General features: G+C 36.6%; 2 protein-coding genes and 2 pseudogenes across 26 annotated transcripts; all 4 read left to right on the top strand.

Moving 5' to 3' along the window:
* The first annotated feature begins 7,242 nt into the window (after window positions 1–7,242).
* Window positions 7,243–10,328, top strand: LOC147520106 (pentatricopeptide repeat-containing protein At1g20230 pseudogene; annotated as a pseudogene).
* A 299-nt stretch (window positions 10,329–10,627) lies between these two features.
* On the top strand, window positions 10,628–11,778 carry LOC147520105 (aspartyl protease family protein 1-like). 3 transcript variants are annotated; one of them, XR_015212428.1, is made up of 5 exons: window positions 10,628–10,761; window positions 10,850–10,949; window positions 11,037–11,078; window positions 11,275–11,346; window positions 11,457–11,778. XR_015212428.1 is itself a non-coding variant. In XM_086591563.1 (4 exons), exons 1-4 carry the CDS (start codon window positions 10,664–10,666, stop codon window positions 11,284–11,286), a joined length of 252 nt encoding a protein of 83 aa, XP_086447689.1. In that variant the 5' UTR covers window positions 10,628–10,663; the 3' UTR covers window positions 11,287–11,778. The 3 variants fall into 3 exon arrangements, 1 of the variants encoding a protein (XP_086447689.1); XR_015212427.1 differs by having other exon boundaries at window positions 11,275–11,348; window positions 11,445–11,778; XM_086591563.1 differs by having other exon boundaries at window positions 11,275–11,778.
* Window positions 11,436–12,830, top strand: LOC147520104 (ABC transporter B family member 13 pseudogene; annotated as a pseudogene).
* Window positions 12,831–13,261: 431 nt separating this feature from the next.
* LOC147520103 (magnesium-chelatase subunit ChlI, chloroplastic-like) lies at window positions 13,262–23,695 on the top strand. 23 transcript variants are annotated; one of them, XM_086591546.1, is made up of 18 exons: window positions 13,262–13,438; window positions 13,565–13,647; window positions 13,998–14,175; window positions 15,701–15,812; window positions 15,958–16,041; window positions 16,966–17,039; window positions 17,538–17,608; window positions 17,903–17,981; window positions 18,184–18,399; window positions 18,505–18,952; window positions 19,161–19,261; window positions 19,367–19,473; window positions 20,157–20,234; window positions 20,322–20,422; window positions 21,002–21,269; window positions 21,524–21,697; window positions 21,775–22,820; window positions 23,239–23,695. In XM_086591546.1, exons 12-15 carry the CDS (start codon window positions 19,395–19,397, stop codon window positions 21,206–21,208), a joined length of 465 nt encoding a protein of 154 aa, XP_086447672.1. In that variant the 5' UTR covers window positions 13,262–13,438; window positions 13,565–13,647; window positions 13,998–14,175; window positions 15,701–15,812; window positions 15,958–16,041; window positions 16,966–17,039; window positions 17,538–17,608; window positions 17,903–17,981; window positions 18,184–18,399; window positions 18,505–18,952; window positions 19,161–19,261; window positions 19,367–19,394; the 3' UTR covers window positions 21,209–21,269; window positions 21,524–21,697; window positions 21,775–22,820; window positions 23,239–23,695. The 23 variants fall into 23 exon arrangements, 18 of the variants coding, with proteins under 18 accessions (XP_086447672.1, XP_086447679.1, XP_086447673.1 ...); XM_086591553.1 differs by having other exon boundaries at window positions 19,158–19,261; window positions 19,372–19,473; XM_086591547.1 differs by having other exon boundaries at window positions 19,158–19,261.
* Window positions 23,696–24,032: the final 337 nt, after the last annotated feature.

Below are 24,032 nucleotides of genomic sequence, written 5' to 3'. Positions count from 1 at the left end.
TGTATCTGCTCTACCCTTCACAAATAGTACTGAAGTAGCCCACAAAGTATCTAAGAGCATCTTTAGCAGTGATATCAACCTAGCACCAAACACCAACACCAACAATTTGGTGTTTTTTCAACTTCATGAGAGCTACATGTTGATGAAAACACCAAAAAAACACCAAACCAAACACCAAATCGGTCAATATTTGGTTTCAGGTTTGATGCTGTATCAAATCACTTACGCGGTTTTAGAAAAACCGCGGGCTTGGGCTAGATTGTGGGCTTGGGCTAGATCAGGCTTAATCACGCCGGTTTTGCCAAAACCGCGAGAGATTGGAAAAGAAAAAAAATAAGAAAATTGATCACGCGGTTTTTAAATTGGGCTTTTATGTTTTGCCAAAACCGCGTGGGCTTGGGCTTTTAAATTGGGCTTCACTGGCGCGGTGTTGGGAAAACCGCGTGGGCTATATGGCGCGGTTTATCTAAAACCACGTAGTTGTTTGGTGAAAATTTGATGTTGCTCCTAAAGTTGTTTGGTGTTTTTTTGGTTCAAAATTTTGGTGTTTTTTTGGTAGCTCTCCTAAAGATGCTCTAAGCTCACTGTAATCTTTGCCTTTACTTTGTTACTCAACGTTGTTCAAACTGTTTCTAACAGTCAGAGCCTAGTAACACATTTTACTCCTTCCAAACCATGAAATTACTGATGCCACCAACACCACTAAGAGTTTAAGACTACTAAGCTTGTAAAACAACTTGACCAAGTGAATCATATTTGATTGCGTGTGTGGTCAGTTTGAGTTTGGTTGGGTGGTTAGTATTAATGTATAAGTCGGGGAGCATCAAAATAGAAGACTTAAAACAGGTTACAACAAATCCATTTCCAAGATTCACAGAATGAATGAAAACATAATTAACAAATGAAATAGGAACACTATATAAAGTGTATTCATTGTAATGAGAAATTAACAAATGAAAATAAGGTCATTACTCATTTCATCATGGTATCAGAGCCATGTGTCATACGACCATGAAAGCTTCATGAAGGAAGCTCGCTCATAGTTGAGATCTAGTCTCAAACATCAATCTCACTCATCTCACTCATTTAACTAAACTCATTCACGGTTTCAAGTTCATCAGAAATATAAGTCTTTCAGTTCATCAGTGATAAGTTTTTTTTAATTTGGTTGTTCATCAATGGAATTTGTATTAGTGAATCTTGATTTGTTCATCAGTGATTAGTGAATCTTGATTTGTTCATCAGTGAATCTTGATTTGTTCATTAGTGAATCTTGATTTGTTCATCAGTGAATCTAGCTTGATTTGTTCATCAATATGACTTCATCAGTTGAACAAGTTTTACCTCCATCTTCAACACCATCATCAACTCTATCTTCAAATCTGTTTCAAATCCAAAATATTACAAATTTCGTTCATGTCAAACTCAACAAAGATAATTACATGGTTTGGAAACAGTTATTCTTACCAGTTCTTTATAGTCAAAATCTAATGAGATTTGTTGATGGAAGTAATCCTTGTCCATCTAAATATCTGGGAAACTCCTTCAGTATCAATCCGACATATATCGAGTGGATGAAAACATATCAAATGCTACTAATTTGGATCAATGCTACAATCTTTGAAGTTAAAAAAAAAAAAAAAAAAATGCGAATTCTGTTATCAGATATTGTTGGTCTTTCGACTGCAAAGGATTTATGGTGTACTCTAAAACAAAGATTTTCTGCTATCACTATTGCGCATGTTCATCAGTTGAAAGATAAGTTACAAGCACTAAAGAAAGGAAATAAGTCTATGTCTGAATATTTGCAAGAAGCCAAACAAATTTCCGATGGTTTAGCTGTTGGTGGAAGTCTAGTATCTGACAGTGATATGGTGTATTACATATTGAGAGGTCTTTCAAGTGAATATAAGGCCTTCACTACATCTATCAGAGTGAGCAGGTCTAATCATATCACAGCTGATGAGTTACATAGTTTACTTTTGACTGAAGAAATAACAGTGGAAGAAATGGATAAAGCCATGGCAGCTGAACCTACTACTCATGCATTCTCATCAGTCAAATCACAAAGCTCAAACTAGAAGAATCCAAATGTTAATCCTAGACAGAGTAGTGGAACTACACATTCAAATGGAAATACTCAGTTTAATGGTTCCAACAGAGGCAAAGGTCCTCCAAGAGGAAGAGGCAGAGGTAGAGCATCATTCAGGGGAGGTTTTAATCAACAGCAAGGATTCAATTTGAATCAACATGATTTTAATTCTTCCACAAGACCTGTGTGTCAAATCTGTGGGAAGTTTGGTCATATTGCCATCGATTGCTATAATAGGATGAATTACACCTACATTGACAAGATTAATTCCACCTTCTAAACTCTCTGCAATGGTTGTTGGTACCTCCAATGATTCAAATTATGCTGCATTTTCTTCTACAAGGGATTCTAATGCTAAAGATACTCACTGGATAGCTGACTCAAGAGCTACGAATCACATCACTGCAGAGACTACAAACATGACAAACTATTCTCCATATCATGGTGCTGATTGAGTGCAAGTTGGCAATGGGGAAGGTTTGCCTATTCTAAACACTGGTTCTTCTTCATTTAATACACATGATTCAAACTTTACTCTTAAAGATATACTTCATGTCCCAGATATTTTAACCAACTTATTATCAGTTAATAAGTTTGCTATTGATAATAACTACTCCATTAAATTTACTCCATGTAAATTTCTTGTGAAGGATCTCAATTTTGGGAAGATCCTTTTCCAAGGTCCAACTAAAGGTGGTTTTTACCCTATAAGTCTTACATCATGTTCAAAGACCAATATTCAACCCTCCGGCTGCTTTTTAAGTGATAAAGCGGATGCTTTACTTTGGCATGAGAGACTTGGTCATCCCGCTTCTCCAGATCTCTCTCTAAAGTACTTTCTATCAACAAGCTAACCTTGCAAGGTTACGCCAATCTCCACGCTTTTTGTCAAGCATGTCGGTTGGGAAAAAGTCACAAGTTACCTTTTATTTCATCTTCATCTAGATCAAATGTACCTTTACAAGTTACTTCATTTAGACCTATGGGGTCCAGCTCCTTTGCATCATCATCGGGTTGTAAATACTATGTCAAGATTGTGGATGATTGGTCTAGGTAATCATTGGATTTATCCCTTGGTTAATAAATCAGATTTTGCAAAAGTGTTTGTTGATTTTAAATTGTTTGTTGAGAAGCAATTGTCTCATTTTATTAGAGTCATTAGAAACGGATGGTGGTGGGGAGTTTACTAGCAATATTTTTGAAAATTTTCTAAAACAAAATGGTATTGGCCATTATTTTTCATGTGCATATACTCCTGAACAAAACGGAGTTATAGAAAGGAAACACAGACACATTGTTGAAGTAGGTAGAACTCTACTTGCCCATTCTCAAGTCCCTTTTCAATTATGGGTTGAAGCCTTTAACACAGCAATCTATGTAATAAACAGACTCCCTTGAGTCCCTTCCATAAAGCTATAAAACAAATCACCTTTTCAACTTCTTTTTCACAGAATTCCACATTATTCCTTCCTTAAAGTTTTTTGTTGCACCTGTTACCCTTGGCTCAAGCCATATACCAGTAATAAGCTTCAATCAAAAACCACACCATGTGTCTTTCTGGGATATAGTCTTCAGTACAAAGGATATAGGTGTATGGATATTGTTACAAACAAGTTGTATATATCCGCATATGGGTGTTTAATGAAAGAGAATTTATGTTCATAAAACAAAATGTCAAACCTCCATCCTGTCGTAACTCATAGTCCTTCAAACTCCAGCCTACACTCCTATACAATTAAATCCTCCTTTCTTCTTAAATCACTCTTCTTATCCCTCTCAAGATCATCTCAACCACTTAGTCAATCTCATTTTAATCCAATTCAATCTACTCACATGTCAACCCCAACCTCAAATATTTGAACCATTCGTTAGCTAGTATGCACTCCATCATCTCAAACTCAACAACTAGAACCTATTCGTTGTCTCAACATCATCCCAAGCTCAAGTTCAAACCTCACAACCAACTTCAATTTCAATGCCAACAATAGTTCATGGTTCAGATTCAGTACCAATTCATCATTCAACACCATCAAACCAAGTTCAGCATCCATCAGAACGAGTTCAGAATCCATCTCAACAAGTTCAGAATCCGGGGCCAAAGATTCATCGGTTCACACAAGATCAAAGAGTGGTATTATTAAGCATAATCCAAGATATGCACATAATACCATTGTAACTAAGCATCCCTTACCCTCGGGCATTGTTGTCAAAGGTTCAAGATCTCCCTCAGAAACACCAACATGCTATTCCAAAGCAATGAAAGATTTGTGGTGGCGAAAGCAAAGAATGGCATTAGAAATTAATGCCTTACATCATACTGGTACCTGGGAGTTAGTTCCTTATGATTCGTCAATGAATCTAGTTGGAAATAAGTGGGTATTCAAGATTAAGTACAAGCCAACTGGATTGATAGATAAGCTCAAGGCTAGGTTAGTGGCAAAAGGATACCACCATCAGAAGGGCATTGACTACACAGAAACTTTTAGTCCAGTTGCCAAGCCACAGACGATCAGAGTTATTCTATGTCTTGCCTTACAATATGATTGGAAAATTACTCAGCTGGATGTAAACAATGCTTTTCTGCATGGAGATCTCAAAGAAGTTGTGTATATGTTGCAACCCCCGGGATTTGAAGATCCTACCAAGCCTCATCATGTTTGTAAACTAAAAAGTCACTCTATGGTCCAAGCAATCACCCGTGATCTTGGTATGAGAAACTCAGATCAAGCTCTACTTACTTCTTGGCTTCACAACTACCCATGCCGACTTTTTCTCTGTTTGTCGACATTATAACAATACTATTACTATAGTACTTGTTTATGTGGATGACATCTTAGTCAATCGGAAATTCAAGAGCAAAGGTGTGCTTTCAATCATTAAGCAACTCGGTCGGACATTTTCTATGAAAGATTTAGGTGAGTTGAGCTAGCTATTTTTTGGGGCTTGAGATTCATAGAAGTAAAGATGCTATATTCATGTGTCAGACAAAGTATATTTATGATCTTTTAAAGAAATCCAAGATGGATAATGTCAAGCCTTGTTCTACACCTATCTCTACAACAAAAGTCGATTCCTCTACAAATTTATCATTCTGATGCAACAAAGTTCAGGTCAATTGTGGGAGCTTTACAATATTTTTTTTGTTAGTCAAGTCTGTCAACACATGCATCAACCAAAAGTAGTTCATTTCCACGTTAGGGGGGCAATGGGCGGGTCGGGCTAGCCTCGGCCCTAAACATTTAAAGCCCTTCAGATATTAGGATTTCGGGTCGGCCCGGCCTAAAAAGTCAAAGATAGGGCCGGTCGGGCCGGTCACAAGTCTTTTTCGACCGACCCTAGCCCTCTTTGGGGGCTTTAGGGTTGAGGCTTTTCATAGAAGCCTATATATTTTCTTTTTTTTACTACATGTTTTAAAACTCATTTATATTACAAAATGTACAATAATCTACAAACTCAAAGTTCAACCAATCTAGTAATAATTCAGATAAGTCAAAAATTTAAAATGCACATCCACAATCTAATGAATCAAGTACATCGAGAGTTCGAATTTGTTCTTCCTTGTACTCAAACCTCACCGAAATTACATTTAACATTGAAATACATAGACAAATAATTATATTATCATTTTTAAAGGAAAAGTAATAGATATAAAGAAGAAACATAATAGTTTTGGTTATGGGGTCATGGAAGTTGTTAAACTATTTGTAATATCATAAATTATTTCTATAATAGATTCAAACAAATATAATATTACCTTTCTTCTAATTTAAAAGTGATTCAAGCTTTGTATATGGAAATGAAAAATATTGGCTTTTGAACAAGTGATGGAGAAAGGTTTGAGATTACAAATGTCATTTTTCCGACAAAAGGGTTTTTTGGTTTCTATGTTACAAATGTCCGCTCTCCATTTTGTTTTTAATGGTGTGGAAGGAAACCTTTAGTTTTAGACTTGGCTTGGATGTGAATAAAAATATAATTTATAAGAAATAAGTGAGAAAAGAAATTCGAGAATAATAAGTTATGGACTTTGACTTGATGATCAAAGGAATAAAGTCTTATTTTTATTAAATTTAGTGCTCATTGTTTTTCATGCTAAGTTGACAAGTTTTTGTTATATAAAACAAGTTATTGGAAAACTTGGGTGTAAGTGATAAATTACAAAGGACAATGTTATTTTAATTGAAAATATTTAACAAAAGAGTTGGACAATTATCCATGTGTATTTATAGTGAAAGTATGAAACAGGGGCGGTTAGGGCTTGGTTAGGGGCTTGGTTAGGGTCGGGCCTATGTTTGTTTTAGAATCTTAGCCCTAGCCACTTCAGAAGGCATTTTATCGGCCGGCCCTAAAACTTGGAGGCTTTAGTTTTGGTGGCTTTATAGGGCTTAGTGGTCAACAAAAGTGGTCGTTAGGGCCAAATTCCCACCCCTATTTGACCATGAAAAGAATATTAAGGTATTTAAAAGGTACTATCATCAAGGTATCAAGTTCTCAAAAGGACCAACTCGGTTTACAAACTTATAGTGAAATTTGGTGTCCAATTGATGAGAGATCAACAGAGGTTTTCTGGGTACAAATCCCATCTCATGGTCCTCCAAGAAGCAAATCACAATTGGCTAGATCCAAAGATGAGGGTCAATATAGATCACTAGCTCACACTTCGCGAGAATTATATTGGCTATGCATCCTCTTAAGAGACTTAAGGTTTACTCTCTAAACCTCCTTTCATCCGGTGTGACAACATTAGTGCCATTGCCCTTTCTTCCAATCCCTCAGATTCCATGCTCGAACCAAACATGTCGAGGTGGATTACCACTACATTAGAGAATTTGTCACTAGTAAGACTATTGATATAAACTATCTATGCACAGAAGATCAAATCGCAAATATCTTCACAAAAGCTTTGGCAGCAGCAAGATTTCAAATGTTAAAGACCAAGCTTTCAGTTCAGCAGCCTCCCTTCAGCTTGCGGGGGTGTATTAATGTATAAGTCAGGAGCATCAGAATAGAAGACTTAAAACAGTTACAACAGAATCCAGCTCAGCATTTCTGTAACAGAATGAAAACAGAATTAGTTAGATGAGTGAATATAATAAGAACACTATATAAAGTGTATTAATTGTAATAAGAAATTAACAAATGAAAATAAGTTCATTACTCATTTCATCAGTTAGTAGCTTACGCGTCAACATTGCTTGTTACTATTTAGTCGGTCTTCCACTTGGGTTCTTCCTAGGTTCAAAACTGAACTTGGGCGTACAGGTGATTACTTGCACTTATGAGAACTTGTTTATCCAACTACACCATCTTATATCAGATGCAGCACTTAATAGGTTTAATGCAAGCCTTGCAAGTTCAGAACATGTAAAAAGCATAAACAACTCGATCTCAACCGCATTCGCTGCTTTGGATGATTTAACAATCCATTTATACCTTATTTATTTATATTTCGAAATGGCAAAACAAGGTCTGTCAGTAATCGGTGAATCATATTCCTACTACACAGTTATCAGCCACCTGAATTCCTTAACATCTTCGCTATCACAAACCCAACAAGCTCATGCCCACATTCTGAAAACCGGTCTTTCCAACTACACACACTTCAGTACCAAACTCATTTCACTCTACGCCAATAGCCTCAACTTTTCTGAAGCCCATCTCCTTATCAACACAATCCCGAATCCAGATGTCTTTTCCTTTAGTACCCTCATCTCCGCTTGTTCAAAATTTAATCACTTTAATTCACTCCTTGGAGCTCTCCATCAAATGCTATCCCATGGTCTACTTCCAGATAGCTACATATTTCCTAGCGCGCTTAAGGCCTGTGCGGGGTTATTAGATGTTAGGATTGGTAGGGAGCTTCATGGACTTGCGTGTGTTACTGGCTTTGCTTTCGACTCTTTTGTTCACTCTTCTTTAGTTCATATGTATATTAAGTGTGGTCAAATGATTGACGCGCGTAAATTATTTGATAGGATGTGTGATAGAAATGTTGTTACTTGGAGTGCAATGGTGGCCGGTTATGCGCGAAAAGGCTGTGTTGATAAGGCTAAGGAGTTGTTTGAAGAAATGACAAGTTTTGGTGTTGAGCCCAATTTAGTTTCCTGGAATGGTTTGATTGCTGGGTTTAATCAGAATGGGTATTTGTCCGAGTCGGTCAGTGTTTTATGTAGGATGCATTCAGAAGGATTTGTGCCTGACGGTACTACAATTTCTTGTGTTTTACCTGTTGTTGGTGACTTACAGGATTCGAAAATGGGGATTCAGATTCATGGATATGTGGTTAAGCAAGGTCTTGAGGGAGATAATTGTGTTGTTTGTGCACTAGTTGATATGTATGGGAAGTGTGGGTGTCCGTTTGAGATGAAGCGAAGTGTTTGATGAGCTGGCGAGAATGGATTTAGGTTCGTGCAATGCGCTGGTTTCTGGGCTTTCTCGTAACGGTCTTGTTGACGATGCGTTGCATACTTTTATGCAATTCAAGGACCAAGAGATTGAATTGAATGTCGTGTCTTGGACATCTATAATTGCTTCTTGTACGCAAAATGGCAAGGATATAGAAGCTTTAGAGCTTTTTAGAGAGATGCAGCTTGCAGGAGTGAAGCCTAACTCTGTGACAATTCCTTGCTTATTACCAGCCTGTTCCAACATTGCGGCTTTAATGCATGGGAAGGCAGCTCATTGCTACTCTCTCAGGAGGGGATTTTCCCACAACGTTTATGTGGGTAGTTCTTTGGTGGATATGTATGCCAAGTGTGGGAAGATTGTTGATTCTCGAAATTGTTTTGATAGGTTGCCCACTAAAAATTTGGTTTGTTGGAATGCGATTATGCATGGATATGCAATGCATGGACTAGCCAGGGAAGCTATTGATATATTTGAGTTGATGCAGAGAAGTGAGCAAAAGCCTGATTTTATTAGCTTAAATTGTGTCTTATCTGCTTGTTGTCAAGGTGGATTAACAGAAAAAGGGCGCCACTATTTCAATAACATGTATCAGGAACATGGAATTGAAGCAAGAATGGAGCATTATGCTTGCATGGTTACACTCCTAAGTCGTGCAGGAAGGCTTGAAGAAGCTTATGCCATGATAAAGGAGATGCGATCTGAACCAGATGCTTGTGTTTGGGGAGCTTTGCTAAGTTCCTGCAGAGTTCATGGTAACGTGAGTCTCGGGGAAGTTGCTGCTAATCAACTCTTTGAGTTAGAGCCTAATAATGCTGGAAACTATGTGCTTCTTTCCAATATTTATGCTGAGAAGGGAATGTGGAAGGAAGTAAATAGAGTGAGGGGTGTGATGGAAAACTTGGGCTTGAGGAAGAACCCTGGTTGCAGTTGGATTGAGGTGAAGAACAAGGTTCACACACTTTTAGCTGGGGATAGATCACATCCAAATATGGCCCAAATAATCGAAAAACTGGAAAGATTAGGCATGGAGATGAAGAAGTCAGGGTACTGTCCGGACACCAACTTTGTGCTCCAAGATGTGGAGGAACAGGACAAGGAGAACATATTGTGCGGGCATAGCGAGAAATTAGCTGTATGTTTAGGTCTTCTAAGTACTCCACCTGGAACTTGCCTTCGTGTTATCAAGAACCTTCGGATTTGCGGTGATTGCCATACTGCAATAAAGTTTATAGCCAGATTTGAAGGAAGAGAGATATATGTAAGGGACACTAATCGCTTTCATCATTTTAAGGATGGTTTGTGTTCTTGTGGTGATTACTGGTGAGAAATCATTGCTTCAGCTTCCGAAAATGTCGCCATCTTCATTTGTCTGCATTGAGATAACTCAGTAAATTGGTCTGCATTGAGGAAATGGTGAAGTTGGATGGATTAGACATTGGTGGTTGAAAGGAATTAGGAACTGAAGTGCTCCATTCTACCCAGAAGTTAATCGCCGATTCTCTCATCTGATGGCATAGATCAAAATGAGCTCCATTGTGCAGCCACTAATACTCAACTACTCTAGTTACTGTGTCATTAGGGCATCAGACCTCATGTAGAAAGCGAACATGGGTGGAAGAATTCAAGAACGACAGATAGATCAACTTTCATACTGGATTGGAAAAGAACTAGTACATAGGTTCCGGTTTGGGGTAGGACGGCATACCATGATGCTTTTTGTTTCGTTGAGCCTGCATTGGGTCTCTGATTTGATTGTTGAATGTGCTACAAACCATACCATACAGATTGTTTCCCATAGGAATCTATGTGAACACCTCAGGTTTACTTCTTTTGTTAGGACCCAGAATGACATGCATTAAGTCGAAGGAAACAGAGTCATCATTCTTTCACCTAGTCTTTCTGCTTCGACATTGTGTACAGAGTAAATGAACTTAATAATTATACTCCAAGGAGACGGCTTTGGGAAGTTAAAAAAAGGAGAAGCTCCTGAGGTATAACATCAAATCTGAGGAGCTTCTCCTTTTTAAAACTAATGTAATCTTTGATTCCAGTACATTGTTCACATACTTAAATGATCCAGCATACACATGTTTTTCTGAAACTGTGAGTACTTATGGAAATAGATCGCAGTACATTTCTGCAGTGCCTGGTAGTAGTTTAAGGATGCAATATCATCCTATTTTGCAGTTCAATTTTAATGTCCAAGACAGAAGGCGTAAATTTGATCCTAACATTCCTTCCGAATACTGTTATGATGTTGGGTAATCTATCTGAATTCTCATCTCTGCAAGTGTTTGTGTCCATCATCCATTGTTAATTTGTTATTATAGCTCACTTTGAATTTTACAGTCCTGGTGAAACTACCATTCTTGTCCCCAATGTGACTTTAACCGTGAAGGGTGGGAGCCAGTTTTTGGTTTTCGATCCGATATTTGACATCTCTGATGAGGTAATACTTTTCTTCTTTTATTGTGGTTAGTTACTTGTAAATCCTGTGAACCTGGAAATATTATGATTTGTTACCCTCAATTTGCAGAGTGGAGCAAAATATTGCTTGGCTGTTGTCAAGAGTTCAGATGTGAGTATTATAATTTTTGTTTGAATTAACTTTTTTTATCATCACAAACTGATGCATTATCGGAAGTCTGGATGATTTTAGGATATGTTATTCTGGTATTTGTGGTTTATTAAGTGGTTGAAGTTATTACTTTCTATTATCCGCAAGCACTTCGCCACATATACATAGTAGCTCACATGACGAATTCTTCATGCAGAGAACTTCATGACTGGCTACAATATAATCTTCGTTTGTGAGAAGTTGGTTTTGGGTTGGGAGAAGTCTAGTTGTGAGTATCTTAGCAGATTTTTCATTTGTGCTCTGCTATCTTAAATATGCAACATTTTTGGGAATCATGACATGAGAATTTCTCTACAAATGTCATGTTATGATATCAAGGGCTCCAGTTCTCCACCAATAAAATCTCCAAACTCCACTGTTGTACCCCCAGCGACTGCCGCTGAACCTCGTGATATTGCTCCAGGTCTCACAAAAGGAACTGGGAATGGTTCTCTGAATTCAGGGGCACCACGTTCGGTTGGCTTATGGTCGCACTTCAGTGCTATTGGCTGTGTTCTGTTTGCTCTGTTTCTTCCCTTCGCAGGCATTTGAAATTTTTACTCAGGATAGTTGTGCACCGCGGCATCTTGATAGATAGAACCATATAGAGAAATACATGTATCATATTGATTATTCGTACTGTTGCTGCATTTGGGGCTGAGGCACGCATTGTAACCCAGTTCACCTCTGAACTTAATGAGCCAAATTAACTGGCATTCCTACATGGACATATATCTGGCATTAGGTATGGTGCATCACAACTCCTTGGATTCTGCTCCTATGCACTCGGCCTATGGTATGCATCAATTCTTATTAAGAAGCAGTATTCAAACTTTGGAGATATCATGAAATCCTTCATGGTGTTGGTGATCACTGCTCTGTCAATAGCACAGACACTTGCTTTGGCACCTGATATCCTGAAGGGATCACAAGCACTTCGACCAGTTTTCAGTGTTCTTGAAAGAAGAACAGCAATAGATCCAAATGATTCAACATCTGAAGGGATTACAGAGATTGAGGGTGATGTAGAGATGGTAGAGTTCAGGAATGTGAGTTTCAGCTACCCCATGAGGCCCGATGTTTCCGTATTCAAGGACTTGATTCTGCGAGTGTCTGCCCGTAGTAACCTTACATTAGTTGGGCCAAGTGGCTCTGGAAAAAGTTCAGTGATTGTGTTAATGATGAGGTTTTATGACCCTACCTCAGGGTCCATTCTGATTGATGGGCGTGTTATTAGATGCTTAAACTTGAGATCTCTGAGGCTAAAGATTGGGTTAGTTCAACATGAACCAGCTTTATTTTCTACTACAGTTTATGAAAATATCTAGTATGGGAAGGATGGTGCTTCAGAAATAGAGGTAATTCATCAATAGAATGCCAGAGGGGTACCATACTCAAGTCGGCGAGCGGGGAGTGCAGCTGTCAGGTGGTCAGAAACAGAGGGTGGCAATAGCTCGGGCAATATTAAAAGACCCGGCAATTCTTCTTTTAGATGAAGCTACCAGTGCATTGGATTCAGCCTCAGAAAAGATAGTAGAAGAGGCGCTTGATAAGCTAATGAAAGGTCGAACAACTATCATCGTCGCACACAGGTTATCAACAATACGTGATGCGGATATGATATGCGTATTGCAGCATGAAAAGGTTGTGGAACACGGTAGCCACGAGGAACTTATGAGTAAACCCGAAAAGTGTATATACCCAGCTAGTTAGCCAACACGATACCAATAGAAAAGCTATATCTTAAGAATAGGAAACATAGTCCCAACTCCCAACTCCCAACTCCCAACTCCAATATAAGGCGAAGATGCCTACATCTCTATTAGTAGAGTATACTATAATTAACCTGGACATTTAAATTGGACCAGCCTTTTTTCTACCACTAAATACCCTTCATCAAATATTGAAACAAAATATTTAATGTCTTTAAAATGGACTACTTGGTCATTTCAGCTTTTATTTCCGTTTATACCCTTAATTTGATACACATTCACACATGGTTTTTGTGTCAATTCAAGCCGGAAACCAAATCCACGCCCAAATTGAATTGTACGCGAAGTAGCCTTACCATTAATAGACCGACATAATTACCATTAATATCGATTGACTAAGAAAGCGTTTCACTCCACACACACCCCCCCCCCCCCCCGTCTCTCTCTCTCTCTTCTCCTACTAATTTGTTTTTGCAATAAGATTTCACCATAAGGTTCTCCTACTAATTACGATACCCCATTTTCTCTTCTCTCAATCTTCTTCACCAACCAATGTCTTTCTCTAAACTCTGATATAATTTGTTTGTCAACCACTTTAGTCTCACAAAGGTTTTCTTCTCTCTGTCCCTAGCTTGGTTGTTGGATTTGTTTTTCGTCAAGGTTTTTTTGTTGGTTGTTGAGATTTGGAAGTTGGAGAACCATAATGATTCAAGCTAATGTTTTTCTTTACTTTAGTCGATTTGCAGACTCCATCTCAACCAGTTCACTATCTGTTGTGGAAAGTTCTTCCAATTGAATGGATTTTGTGCCCATAAAATGTAAGTTATTTCTCGCATTAGCATTATCAACTCATGTTCGTTGAAGTGCTCTGCATAATGTTTTGCGGTTTGAATTGTGAAAACCTATGATATGTCAAATGCTTATATATGCAGTAGCATGTTTCTTGGTTGTTTTCGGATTAATTGAAAATACCCCAAAGCCTGGGAGAAATGGTCATGCCATCTACGAGTTTTATTTTATTTTTGTAAAAGTAGATTAGTGGCTGATTTTTTTTCCGAATTACCTCCATGTTGATTTATAGTACAAGTCTAATGTGAATCTTCTTAGATTTTCTGCTATTAAATGAGTTAATAGGTATGCTGTTTTTCTTTTCTATTGTGTTTTGCAGGCCATCATTTTTCATAACCACATGTCCCAAAGTTGAACCAAAAAGTTTTCACACTCGAAGCATGGGAATAAAGCGCAAGTAATCCATACCCCCCTTGGACAAGGTTAGTTCTAGGAACTCAAGGTTAGTTCCTCATAAAGACCAAGCACTATCAAAGCGTAGTCTTTAGGCACTCGAGGTTAGTTCTTCATAAAGATCTTCCTACTTTATGCAGCATAGCCATTTTTTAATCCTTTGTACCAATGGATAATTGCTTTGATGTGGTTTGAAGTGTGTTGAGAATCAATTTACGAGAGCTATGATTTTTTCTTTGGTTTTTTCTGCATGTGAGTGGATTTTATCCTATTGATTGTTTCCATTGGAAATTTAAGTTTCTATATTGCATAGAAAAAAATCATAACGATATGATCAAGGTTGTTATGCTGTTTTTCAGTAAATATGACAATACGGAGGATTAAGGTTGCCATGTCACTACTTTAGCATGATTATAATTGTTTCAACGATCATGGTATTCACTTCAAATCCGTGCTCTCGATTTTTTTTTCCTAGAAGAACCTTTAGACTATTGGGTATGCTCTTAATTCATGTTGATTGAATGGCGAGTGTGCTTGATTTAGCGCATGGTTTCATCGATTTCATTTTTGGTTCTAACAGTAGCTTGGATAGAACCATAGAATTGAATGTAATATGACGTGTTGACAGGTAGAGAACTCACTTTCTCCCATCATCTTCCTCTAGCATTCACTTTTGTGTTTCAAAAGTTGAGTTATTGGCAGACAATATAGCTTCTATAGGAATATTGAATGCATAAGCTAAGATAGAAATCGTGTTACCTTCATTTACTGGATAATTAAGAAAGTACAAGTTTTGTCCCTTGATTGAGCTCAATTGAGATGGGTAGGAACATCTTAATGGGATCAGTAACTCAACTTTATCTTCAAGTGCCCTTTATCTTGAAGTCCCCACGGAGATAAACTTGGATTCTGCCAATTCCAGTCATACCATACTGCTGAAACCCCACTTCACTTTCCTTAACTCATTTTTCAATTCTCCAAAGTTTACATTTTCTATGGTCTAAACCCAAACTCATTTCCAAAGATTAAAACTTCAATGTAATGGGATTAAAGATCACCAATTGAAGAATCTAAAAATCCCAACTTGGAGACAAGTGGAGATATGTAGGTAACTTCGACTTCTTAGTTATTTCCTTGCTCATCAATATATTTCATTTTCGATAACGTTTGGTTTAATTGATTTTATGTAAGTAAGCTATTGTGTACATAAGAATTTTTATATGTTCTAATTTTATGAAGTTAATTCATTTCTTCATTCTCTATCTTCTCTTCTGTTTTCTAATTCAGAAAAAGCACATTATTCACTTCAGACTGTGGATTTTTCATTAATTAACTTATTACTTCTTTGGGAGTTCTTAAAGTAGGACATATCTAAATCGTTGTGGTGATTAATGATGGATTATGTGCAGTTGAATAAAAAAATTTATTGCATCCACACTCTGTCGGGATAAAAGCAAAATAATTCAAGTAGTTTGCTCAAAAGTAGTGATGTGTTTGCTAGGATGGAAAATTAAGCATATATGTTCACATATATTTTCAAGGGATGGTAACATTAGGATGTATAATAACTACGTATTCTTTATAGGATATAAAACTTATTATAACCACATGTTATTTGTTCTTTTATAGTGTTTATTTATGCAAAATTTGCCAATTCATTGGTTGGATCACGTAAGAGATGGAGAGATAAAGAGGAAAGCAGTATACTACTATCTTCTTCACCAGTCCTTCTCTCTTCATGGTATTTTTTCCCCCTTTTTATCTTCTTTTTATTATTTATTTGTTTGTTTGTTATTGTCTGAGTTATAAAAGGCTCACAGTTTAACTCACTTGCATATATGCTTACATCTCTGTTTGATTGTCTTATTTTTATTTTTTTTCTTAAGGATTTATTGGCGCTGCAAAGTTCATATGTGATTCGAAGTTCCCTGCTAAGTTCAATTGATATTGAAAGTTCACTCCATTAACAGGTGCAATATCGCTCCATTAACTACGTTCATAGACTAAATGTTTTTTTTTTTAATACTACCATTTATTGGGTTTCATTATTACAACTCTTAACTCTTATGGTACATTGCCCATCACATTCTGATAGTATGGATGTGGATAAATTGTATGGTCGTAGATTACTGTCACACACGATTGAATGTTAAGGATGGCATGGTGAAGGCCTTTGTGTTTTAACTGGTTGAATGCTCCTAAGTAATGTCTTCGTCAATATGGCAGTATAAATCCAATCCAAAGATGTCAGCCTGTTAGATTTGTGTAATTAGAATTTGTATTTGGCTTTTGTTCCCTTGGATATAAAGAGATTGGAAGATGATTGCATGGTTGTTAAAGTTTATATGAAATTTGAAACTAATAACACTATATTTGGATGTATGTTCTCCGAGTGTAGGGTACTTAGATAAGAAATTAATGAAAAAATTACATAACGTTTCGGGCTTCAATTGTCAATTAGGATATTCAATTCTCAATTGGGTGTCTTCTTTATGTGTTTCCCATTTGTTTTTCTTTCAGTGGAATCTTTACCCTAGAGAATGTGTGCCACTTTCTGTTGCTTGCTGGAATGTATTCTTTTTCATTTTCAATGATTTCTAACATTTGATGTCCTTTGGCCAATGATCAAGCTTGAGAAATCTCTATCTTTGGTTTGTGATCAATGCGAGAATTCCATGTATTACGTACTTCTAGAATTTTATATGAGATGTGAGATATTACGTGCAATCTTTTGTTCTCGATTTTGAATTTTGTTTGGTAATCGTCCCTGGATCAGTAATGCATACATTGAATTGTTTGGTTTCTTCAATATCAATGTTACAGATTATTTCACATTGTCAAATTTCACTTTAAAGTTTTTCAGTTGAACTAATGTGCTATGATGTTATCTAAAGGAGCTACTATGATTTCATTTAAATCAGCTCAATGAGGTGTTTGCATTGCTGGAGTTAGGTGACACTGTTCAAAGGTATTTTTGTTATTTAAGGTCATATATATATTCACTCACTCATGTTTCATAAAAGTTGGAATTATATTTCAACTTTTGCTACTCAATCTGTTTAAGGAGTTTAGAAGATAATTAAGGGGTCCTTCATAGCATTGTAATGCTTATAGTGTTGAGACTATATCATGCATGTATCCCTCCTCCCCCGCTGTGATAAATATTCCCATATGACTCTCTGAAGGCTATCATAAGCTTATTATTGTTATAGTTGTGTGTAATTTATATATATTATATGTGTTATATATTGAATGGTATTAGGCTTTGATATGATTGCCCAAACATTTGCAACAATGAGAGTTTGCCTATAATTCCTTGGCACCCATTTTATGAGGATTAAAGTCAATGGACTAAAGTAGATTTCGGTTTGAATGAATATGTTTGCTAAGTATCACTTCAAGATCGGTTTTCCAATTAACATATAAGTCTGTTTTGACTCTTGAGAAGGTTTTATGTTGCTTTCAGAAAGCTTAGTCCGTATATATACTTTTGAAGCTGGAATGATGTTGCTTTTAAGGACGTATGTGTAAATTCAGGTCAGAAATCGACTACACGCCCCTATTCAATTGTTCGCGACTTACCCTTCATTAATTGCCAAATAATTACCTTTTATACCGAAATTAAATTCAAGAAATCAACCGTCTCTTTTCTACTCTTAAATTGCTCAATTAGTGATAACTGGAGACTTTAATTACCATAAATATCCCAATCCTTTCACTTTCCGTCTCCCTCTCAATCTCTGTGAATCCCACGTTCTTTTGCAAACAGTAAAAATGAAAAAAAAAAAAAACTTTCTCTCATTTCGTCTTTTCCCCCTTTCTTCTTTTCAGATTCTTAGATATTAGTTTCTGGGTTGTAAAAGATTGTTCCTGGAATTCCAATCCATCTCACTTCAATTTTGATGTACAAGTAAGTACCTTTGCATTTTGTTTCTTTGTTACTATTAAACCCCAAAATGTTATTTTTAGACTTTTGCTCTGCTTTTAGATTTAAGAGAAAGAATATCATTTGATTTGAATGGTGTTTTACCAAATCATGGTAAATACGCTCTCCTCATTCGAATTGTTTCTTTTCTTTGTCTCATCACTTACCATTTTTTGTTTATTCGAAGACTTTAGGCGGTGAGTGAGTTTTATGAGTCCTATATGCTGCCTCAAGTATCAAAGTTCTCGGACCCTTTGAATTCTCCATGGAAGCAATGGGTTGAAACATTGGATGGAAACACGAGCATATCATATGAAGAGCTTGAGGAAGTCAAGACGGCTTGGATAACATGAAAGAATAATTACCATATTACACATACAGAAGTATTAGTTTCTTAGTTTAGGTAATTGGATTTCTTTATATTATTTTCTATTATTTGTTTTCTATTCTCTATATTTTGGATAGCAAGCCAATCCGGAGCTGATTCAAGCTTTCCAAGCTGTTGCAGCTGGAGGGTCTGGAAATTCTGGATTAACAGCCAACAAACCATTTGGTACATCAATAATGGGGGAGAACCTGCATCGAGGTAGGGGTGTCGATGAACGAGCTACCCGTGCTACATCAGAGGTTAGGAAGAAAGCGGCAGCAAAGGGCCTTCCTGTACTCCCACATGGTGTTCCAGTTCAAGCTGTGCCTCACAAATTTTGAATATCATCAATTTTGGGGTAACTGCAGAATCTCCGAGCAATGCAGAGTCAGAGGAACCTAAGAAAGAGACAGCTGGTCCTTCGGATAAGCAAGGTGATGTTAAAGAAAATGGAGTTGTCACAGGTCGAGAAGATAAGGCTCCTGCTGGATTGGGCACTGGTTTAGCTTCATTGGATTCAAAGAAGCAGAAAACGAAATCGAAGTCAACCCTCTCATTGAGCATACCACAAAGCACTATCTATGAAGAAGTAATAGGGTCATGCCATCAGCGAGTTTTGGTTTTTGCAGTTTAAACGTTTAAAGTAGATTAGTGAACTGTTTTTTTTTTTTTTGTTTTTTTCCTAATTACCTCCATGCTGATTTATAGTACAATTCTAATGTGAGCTTTCTTAGATTTTATGCTATTAAATGAGTTAATAGGTCTGTTGATTTGCTTTTTTATACTATGTTTAGCAGGCATCATTTTTCATGACCACGTCCCAAAGTTGAAGCAAAAAGTGTTTCACACTTGAAGTGTGGGAATAAAGCGCAAGTAATCCATACCCCCCTTGGACAAGGTTAGTTCTAGGACCTGAATGTTACTTCTTCATAAAGATCAAGCACTATCAAGGTGTAGTCTCTTGGAACTCAAGGTTTCATACAGATTTTCCTACTTTATGCAGCGCAGCTACTGTTTAATCTTTTGTACCAATGGATAATTGCTTTGGATGCGCATGTGGTTTGAAGTGTTGGAATCCAAGTGTGATAACTATGATTTATTTTTTTGCCCGTAAGTGGATTTTATCATATTGATTGTTTCCATTGGAAATTTAAGCTTATGTGTTGCATAGAAAAAATCGTAATGATCAAGGTTGTTATGCTGTTTTTCAGTGTATATGACAATACGGAGGATTAAGGTTGCAAAATCACTACTTTAGCATGATTATAATAGTTACAAAGATTATGGTCTTCACTTCAAATCTGTGCTCTCAAAATTTTCCCTAGCATAACCTTTCTCCAATTGAATATGCTCTTAATTCATGCTGATTGAATATGGTGTGTTTTTTACTTATTGGTTAGTTTGCACGTTAACCCCTAAAACTAGATGTATTTTTATGGAACGCATAACCAATTAGTTAGGATTTTTATGTACTGTAGTTTGCACTTAATGCCGTTTCTTACTAATGTATAAAACACAATTCAAAGGTTTATGGTTACACAATGCCGTTTATTTAGTGATTACATTCAATAAAATTAGTTTGTGTTACTTGGATTGAATAGTGAAACAGGTCCTACTGGTTTATACTCCCTTTGTATCCCACGATCTCTCTCTCTTCTCTTTATATCTTTCTTCCCAAACAGTCGTCATTCTCTCTATCTAGCAGTTGTAGCTGGGGTTTTATGCCCACCTTCTCACTTTCAACAAATCGTTTGATTACCAGAATTTTTTTCAATTTCTTATTCCTCAATTAGTTTCGACTACACTGACTTCTAAACTCCCTTCTACTTCTTCTTCAAACTCCAAAGCTTCTTTACTCCCTTCAACTACAGGTACATATATATTAATTTATTAACAACCCCATTGTTTAGTTTCGAATGAGAAGAATGTGTGACCCCTTTTGTTGAATTTGTTTGTAGGGAAGAAGTTTTATGGAGGGATTGGAATTCTTCCCAGTAAGAGGGGGAGGTCTCATTTCCATGTTGCTAATGTAGCTACTGAAGCCACTCCCACTGAAAAGGTTCGATTTATTTAGATTTTTTTTTTGTTACTGCTCATTTTAACTTTAAGTGTATTTTCTACATTTAGAATTGAAGTATAGTTAACTTACTACTAGAATCTTATCGGGAAGTCCGTCATTGCACATTTTGATTAACTAGCGAAAAACACAGATGCCCATTAGTGTGTGGTTGATTTTTTTGAGTTTAAGTATGAACAGCCATTCATTTCTATATACATATTTTACAGTGTTGTTTTTTACTAGATCATTTTATTATGGTATTGCGATGTGGACTAGGTTTTATGTTTTTATTGTATAGATTTCATGTAGATTTTCTGGATGCCTTTTAGTTGTTGGTTGGTGATTTTGAATTTTGAATTTTTGTTTTGGTTGAGAACAAGTTGTTTGTAATTGCATAAACTGATCCCAATTTTCTTTAAGAATCTAATCGACGAAAAGCACAGGTGGCCTTTAGGTTTTTGTTAATCAACTTGACTTAATTCTTACCACCAGTTTATTAGAATAGAAGTTCCAGGCTTAACTTTACCAAATGTCTGTGATAACTACTTACTGTGAACTTATGCACTGTGTTGTTTTCAGGCTCAGAGGGTTGCCGCTAAGGGAAATCAGCGGCCAGTGTATCCTTTTGCTGCAATAGTCGGGCAGGATGAAATGAAACTGTGTCTTCTACTTAATGTGATTGATCCAAAAATTGGAGGAGTCACGATCATGGGTGATCGAAGGACTGGAAAATCAACCACAGTGCGGTCCTTAGTGGACTTACTTCCTGAAATTAAGGTTGTTTAAGAATGCTGGCTGATGGCAGTTGTCCCCATAGACAAACTCATACCTAAGACCAACAATGAAGGTTAGGTTCAATTCTTTTCTCTTTATGAGTACATAATAAGGTCTGCACAGACTACTATTAAGGAAAATATGACCATACTGCCAAAGTCTGCCGTTGTAGTGCTTTCGTGTTCTTCACAAGTCAAGAACACTGGCAGATAGCAGATGCTGAAATTCACAAGAGCACCTACAACTCAATCATGAAGAGTGATATTGATATCATAACAGATTTGTATGGGAACTTTGTTCTTAATACTATGTTCCCTGGCATTACAGACCGTAAGAGCAGGGAGATCATTGCTCTTGCACCAAGCCGCATGATTATTAAAGTCGCTGCACCTCCTAAGTGAAATTACAGTGAATGGAGGCTAACAACTTTGCCAAATCAGTGGCCTCTTTTGCTTCCAAGAGAGTACAGGCTGTACAACTCAAGCTTTTCAGAATTTTGAGGTTAGCATATGCATTTGTTAATTTTCTAATATGTGGTCTGTCTGGGCCTGATCTTGTGAGAAGTTTACCTTCTGCAGAAATGGATTGACTACTATGGTCCTTTTGAAGCAGTTATTGTAGATGCAGCTGACATGGGTCTTTTCAGCCAAAGGAAATATTCACCATCTAAGGTGAACTTTGAAATGATTTGTCTGGCTAGAATTAAATAACAATAAAAATATGAAGTTTTTCTTTTCTGATATATCTTTCTCCCTATAGATATTGTACACATCCTAAACATTCCATCCAAAGATTTAAATGATATATTGCATTGAGAATTATTTAGGTTGTCAGTTATCCGCATATATGATCTGTTGGGTTTTTTTAGTATTATGGTACGGTTCCGCTGAATGCAAATATTTGGTTGTACTTGGCACAACATGTGACCGATCAAGAAAATATACAATCATAAAACCCATGGATTACTATTTACTATTGCCACTAATTGCAATGTTTTCCACAAGTGCTCGTAATACTAATTCCCCCAGTTTGTGTTAATTGGTGCAAGAAATTAATGAGCTTCTTCCTGAATAATTTAGTTGGAAATCTTAATCTTGCTTAACCTTTTTATCGACAAGTGTCCCAAAAAACTTGGGGAACCCACTTTGTGAGTTACATTACCTGAAGTAAAAGGATGCACATTCTGACTTGAAATTCGAAATGTTAAGTAATTTATTGGAATCTCATGACAAAAAGTGTTGCTTATACTCAGTGGCATGTGTGTGACTCATCATTGAGTTGGCGGCTAACACTCCTCCAATTAGTACGTTAATTTATCAACAGTAAAACCTCGAAGTTTTATTCTCATATCAATTGTCTCTTGGTGGGGGAGTTGAGGATGTGCTCATGTTTGTTTGTTTTGTTTTTTGTCGAACTATGCTTTAGTATATATGTGGTGCATTATGATTGTTTTGATAATATATATTGTCCTTTCTATGGTGTTAAATGTGAACCTTATGCTAATGATTTGTCTTTCATTTTTTGAGCTCTTGGTGACAAAGTGCTTTAATCAGATTTTCTTGCTGGTGGGTTGAGATAAATTCAGGGACTATGGAGATCGTTTGGGCTCATCTGAATTTTGAAGGTATTGTCTACTGTTCGTTGTGGGATAGCACCACTTTATTACTGCTTCAATTAATATTTGTGATGGCTATCCCATGGAATAGGAATTGACAGTGGCAAATAGGGCAATACCATGCTTTTTTGGCAAGGATTTATTCCTCAAGTAAGCATAAAAATGAAACTTAAATGTGCATGTCATACAGTTCCCTACTTATGAAAAGCAAATGGAACACAGTTATAATTGTACTACAACAGAGTTGCACCACTGCAAGTCTACGTGATGCAGACTGCTTAGAACTACCTATTTGTTGATTTATTGAAAGTCCCCATTTCTTTTATATTAACTTAAGTGGCTGCGTTATTCAACTGAAAAGCTTTGCACGCACTTGGAGGTCAATTTGTTTCACACTTTTTGCTAATGTTGACCTAACCAATTTTAGGTAACAAGATATATTTGAAAATGGGATTGGTATATCAGGACAATAAGTAGATCAGTGTGGAATCATATGTTAAAGGTGCAGTGCAAAGTAGGGGTGACTTGACAACAAGATCGACTTGCTCAACTCCAACCATTCCAGATATCATGTACGACCTGAGAATGTCAGTAGTTGCGAAGTCTGGAGTCAATCTCATTGACTGCCAATGGTTTATGAAGCCTCTTTGGACAAACAAAAGGGAATTAGGCATCTTGCTTTTCAATTGATCTCACTTTTTAATTTTCGTACAATAGAGCTTACTGTTGATATATATAAAAAGGGAACTCAGAGTCTGGACGGTGACCTTTTCATTGCAGACTTTTTGTATTTGTAACGTGAAAATTTATTCATTATCCTCTTAAACAATTTGGCAAAAAATAGTACACGTTTTTCTATCGTTTATATTTCATAACATTCATAATTATTATGAAGTTCCCTGTTATGCTATATTCCCAGGTGAATTCTCTTTCTTAATACTTGATATACTATATGATACTTTTCGATCGGACTAGTTCAAATGACATTTGTCAACTTTTTTGTTTGCAAGACACTTCAAACTTCAAATTTGTATCAAAACAAATGTTTAGTTGCTTTTCATGAAAAGTGAGTTCATATACATTGTGATAGCTTATGCAGCAAAACAGGGCGGGTGAAGAAGAATGTCTTCAAGGTCGAGAAATATAACAAAACCAGGTGCTTTTGATCATCTCTAATAAGGGAAATAAGAAAGGATTGACATAAGGGTAATTTTTACAGAT

Source organism: Coptis chinensis, chromosome 2, assembly GCF_015680905.1.
Source record: "Coptis chinensis isolate HL-2020 chromosome 2, ASM1568090v1, whole genome shotgun sequence".
Taxonomy (NCBI): domain Eukaryota; kingdom Viridiplantae; phylum Streptophyta; class Magnoliopsida; order Ranunculales; family Ranunculaceae; genus Coptis; species Coptis chinensis.
This window is presented reverse-complemented; position numbering and strand designations above follow the sequence as displayed.